Genomic DNA, 4,965 nt, shown 5'->3' with positions numbered 1-4,965 from the left:
GACTACAAGAAGTATTTAGGAAGTAGGAAAGCAGAAAAGTTAGTAAAATAAAAATAACCATTTAGTTCTAGTTATTTATTTATGTCAAAAGCTAATATGGTTAAATAGACTTTAGATGATTATTAGTTTTGCATTGTACAAAATGAAATGTATTTAAGTGTTTTCTAGACTATTTAGATGCTGCTGTATTTTTAATCATTTTTGTCATTTATCTATTTCAAAAAAAAATGTAGTTGGTTTTAGATGCTTGTATTTAAAAAAAAAAAACCAAAAGCAATCATCTATTTGTCTTAATGTCTAGTTATAATTAAGAAAAGAAATGAAAATACCCCTTTATATCTTTAGTTATGCTCACAAAATAATAGTCATTCTAAGAAGTGGTTTTAATCTTGCATTTAACTTGAAGTTGTTGATTTAATGATATCTAAAGAAAAATTAAGTTGCAACTAAAATACTTGTATAGCAGAAATAAATAAATCCAGTTAAAACTATTTAAAACAAAAGATAGCTAAATAGAAATAAACAAAGAAGTATGTACATTATTTATTGCTAAGAGAAAGAATGACTACATATCTATACTAAAGTATAAATATATAAATCTGATGTTAATGAGTAATCTGGAATTTAAGGAAATGAGGATGTTGTTTAAACATATATATATTAGTGTTAAGATGCTGGAAATTAAATAAAATAAAATAAAAAAATGTATTTATATAAACCGAATATCTGCTAAATATATTGATGAGTTATACATGAGAAATGAATTAATTAAAGAATTTATTATGCTGTTAGTATTGACTGTCAAAATATTTTTAATCCTGAATATTTAAATGTATACATAAAGAAAAAAATGAGAGTATATATATATATAATATTATATTGCTATGTTAAAACAAAAAAAAAAAAAAATAATTTAATTAAATAAATTTGCATTTAAAAAAAGGGCACCGTAAGTTGTGGGAGGTAGGATTTTGGAATGGGGGCCACCTGCGGGCCGTAGCCACTATGTGGGCCGCGACACAGTGGGCCGCACCAGTGGGCCGCACCACTGCGTGGGCCGTGACCCACACAACCGCCTCCTCAATTGCTCCTCTCTGCCGCCATGTCTCGGTTTATGCCTGCAACAAACCATCCACCATGAAATTTCATGATGGAACCCTAAATTCGACTTAAGATTTGGGAGATGAAAAAAATAAAAATAAAAATTGTTGTTTATATTTTTGTCCAAAAGTTTTGGCATGGCAACCTACTTTTAACGTGAGACTCTCAAAACCGTGTTTACATTAATGGCTAATGGGTAGAAAGCTATGTAATAATGTATATCACATCCTATACATTAATGGGCTACATTCTGCTTTTTATGCGCACTACTTTTGGAGCGTCAAACACGCTCACCTCCTTTTCCAACACAACATGCTTTTTATTCGCACTACAGTCTGATGGCCAAGAATCATGTTTTTGAAATTTGGAACACGATTGCCTAGAGTTGCTCAAATTTCCTATCAAAACATAATATTCTGCACCTTACGGAATGGCCTTTTTGAAATTTGAAACGAAAAAAATTTTAGATTAGAATGCTGGTATTCACATTGAAAATTACCTGACTCTCAAAATCAAGCATATAAACATTGACAGAGCGCATTTTTCTCCGTTTTGGAATAAGAAGAGATTTGATTTGACTGTCCTTTTTTAATTCTGGTCAAACATTTTTATAATTTATTTTTAAAAATTAAATTATTTTTCTTTCACTTAATTAAACATTACATCATAAACAAGTGAAAAACATTCTTTCACACTTTTTTTTTTTACATGCAACAATAAATTAGCAATAATTTATTTACCTCTTCACTGAAAAAATAACTCTGGTTTGCTACGATCATCTACTGTGATTTGCCCCCACTCCCTCTCCTCTAAGATAGTGGTAGGGCTAAACTAACTATATGTTTTATTTGTAATTTGCTACACAGCCAATCAATTTGCGGAAATCGGGTATTTTAATATTCAATTTTAACAGAATTGTAACAATTTGAAAAAATCAGGTATTTTAATATTTAATATTCAATATTCCATTTCTTATAGTTCCACATTCTACTATCAAAACAATAGTAACACATACATATTACAGATCTCACCATGCATATTTTTCGCTTTGAGGGCGTCAATGCCACCAATATCCATCTCAAAGCATTAAAACTATTTATTCCTCCGTCGGCAGTCATTCTAGTTTATCGCCCTGTATGCTTCTCTCTACCCTTGTTTTGCTCTGCCATGGCTCCTCTTTTGCTCTTCCCTTTCATGCTTTCCATCTTTTCAATGTCCGTTGTTACTCAATCTCTGAATAATCAACAATTGCTCTTGCAATTAAAAGCAGCCATTACTAACAATAACAACACTCTGCTGCCCAACTGGACTCCCCTTCACCCACTCTGTAATTGGACCGGCCTTACTTGTCATCCCTCTTCTCACTCTCTCCTCGCCCTTAACTTGTCCCAAATGAATTTATACGGCACCATCTCTCCTGTCCTCGGAAATCTCTCCTCTCTTCGATCAATCGATCTCTCCTACAATGCCCTCACTGCTACCATTCCACCTCAGCTCAGTCAGCTGCCTCGTCTGCAGATACTGCAGCTTAGCCACAATCAATTACAAGGAACCATTCCTACCACTCTCTCTGCTTGCCGAAGTTTGTTTCGCTTTTCTCTCTCCTATAACCAACTGCATGGCAGCATTCCGCCCTCTCTATCTGAATGCCGCAGTTTGTATGACCTAAGACTCTCCCATAACCAACTGCATGGCAGCATTCCGCCCGAGCTGAGTCACCTCACAAGTTTGAAGATCCTTCATTTGGGAGGAAACAATCTCACAGGCACCATTCCCTCTGAATTGGGCATGCTCATTCAACTCCAATCTCTGTACATTCATACTAATAACTTAGAAGGAACCATTCCCAGATCTTTAGGAAGTCTGTCTGCTTTGACTGATTTAGAATTGGGAAAGAACAGTCTTCATGGTCACATTCCCCCTGAATTGGGCATGCTCACTCAACTCCAGGTTCTGTACCTTGATTCAAATAACTTAGAAGGAACCATTCCCAGATCTTTCGGAAATCTGTCTGCTTTGACTGATTTAGAATTGGGAAAGAACAGTCTTCATGGTCACATTCCCCCTGAATTGGGCATGCTCACTCAACTCCAGGTTCTGTACCTTGATTCAAATAACTTAGAAGGAACCATTCCCAGATCTTTAGGAAATCTGTCTGCTTTGACTGATTTAGAATTGGGAAAGAACAGTCTTCATGGTCACATTCCCCCTGAATTGGGCATGCTCACTCAACTCCAGGTTCTGTACCTTGATTCAAATAACTTAGAAGGAACCATTCCCAAATCTTTAGGAAATCTGTCTGGTTTGACTGATTTACAATTGGGAAAGAACAGTCTTCATGGTCACATTCCCCCTGAATTGGGCATGCTCACTCAACTCCAGGTTCTGTACCTTGATTCAAATAACTTAGAAGGAACCATTCCCAGGTCTTTAGGAAATCTGTCTGGTTTGACTGATTTACTATTGGGAAACAACAGTCTTCATGGTCACATTCCCCCTGAATTGGGCATGCTCACTCAACTCCAGTTTCTGTACCTTTATTTGAATAACTTAGAAGGAACCATTCCCTCCTCTTTAACAAATCTCTCAAAATTGAGTGAATTAAGATTATCTGGAAACCAGGTTATTGGACATATTCCATTGGAAATTGGTACCAAGCTCTCTAATTTGCAAATTCTCAGATTAAGGGGAAATCAGCTTAGTGGAAACATACCAAACTCCCTTGGAAATTGTTCCCGTCTCGCAATACTCTCTTTAAGTGCAAACCATCTCCAAGGTCCAATTCCTCCTGAATTGGGCATGCTCACTGACCTACAGTATCTTTACCTTGATAAAAATATGTTATCCGGCACCATTCCTAATTCCTTAGGAAATTTGTCTGCCTTGAGGAATTTAAGTTTGTCAGAAAACCATCTCCAAGGCTCCATTCCCTGGTGACTTGTAAAAGTGGGAGACGTCAGATTTCCAAATAGACTGGAAGATATTGTTGATAGTATGTTGTCGAGGGATGCCGCAGTTTGTATGAACATGTCACTTTGATAAAAAGGATAATTTGGGACAATCGGTATCGTCCCGGTTGAATTTAAGGTCAGCCGACTATGAAGATTTCCTAATTTGAGTGAGTGTAGAGAGTTTAGATTATCTTCTTTTACAAGCTTGTATAATTTCATGCGAAAATCTCAGGTTATCTTGTAATTTATTAAACAAGTAAGAATTTCCAAATCATGTGCATGCATTCACAATGCACATATATATGAATGTCGCAAAATGTGTAATATATTGTCTTATCTATGACACTTCCTCTCATTATATGCATAATTTCAAGAAATACATTATTTTTCTCCTCGAATATACTCATTATTCTCCAGGATCCAAAAGCTGAGACCGATCCGAACGCTATAGAAACTATGAAATACTCGTTTCTGGAGAGAAAAAATTAAGAATTTCAATATAATCTATTTCCGAATTTGTTTGAATAGTTTGGAATAGCTTTAAAAGATGGTTCATTTGTTCATGATGTTCCTTAAGAATTCATTCAAATTTTTAGACCTATATTCAGATTCAAGCACAGACCCTTTAATTTAGCATATTAATGAAAAAAAATATTATATCAATTGCATCAGAGATCGGTAGCTACTAGAAATTGGCAAACATTACCTAGATTTTAGCCTTTGGATTTTCTGTAATAGTACTGAAGAGTTGTCTTGATCGGCAACTATGACCGATTTGATAGAGGCACAATCAATATCATCTCAATTGAATTTAAGGTAAACTAATTATGAATCTTTCTTAAGTTCTGTTAGGATCTAAGAGTTTAGTATTCTTGGTCTCCTTTTGGAAAAAGTTGATCATCATGTAACATTT

At 35.0% G+C, this 4,965-nt stretch overlaps 1 protein-coding gene across 1 annotated transcript; it reads left to right on the top strand.

The window, feature by feature from the left end:
• The first annotated feature begins 2,268 nt into the window (after window positions 1-2,268).
• On the top strand, window positions 2,269-4,038 carry LOC131078117 (leucine-rich repeat receptor-like serine/threonine-protein kinase At1g17230). Its single transcript, XM_058015792.2, has one exon. The coding sequence runs from the start codon at window positions 2,269-2,271 to the stop codon at window positions 4,036-4,038; it is 1,770 nt and encodes a 589-aa protein (XP_057871775.2).
• Window positions 4,039-4,965: the final 927 nt, after the last annotated feature.

This window comes from Cryptomeria japonica, chromosome 3 (genome assembly GCF_030272615.1).
Source record: "Cryptomeria japonica chromosome 3, Sugi_1.0, whole genome shotgun sequence".
NCBI lineage: Eukaryota > Viridiplantae > Streptophyta > Pinopsida > Cupressales > Cupressaceae > Cryptomeria > Cryptomeria japonica.
The sequence above is the reverse complement of the archived record's forward strand: the minus strand, read 5'-3'. Positions and strand labels throughout refer to the sequence as shown.

What these genes read in the sequence shown, in the direction of transcription:
- LOC131078117 (XM_058015792.2), top strand. Translation starts at nt 2,269, where the DNA reads ATGGCTCCTCTTTTGCTCTTCCCTTTCATGCTTTCCATCTTTTCAATG.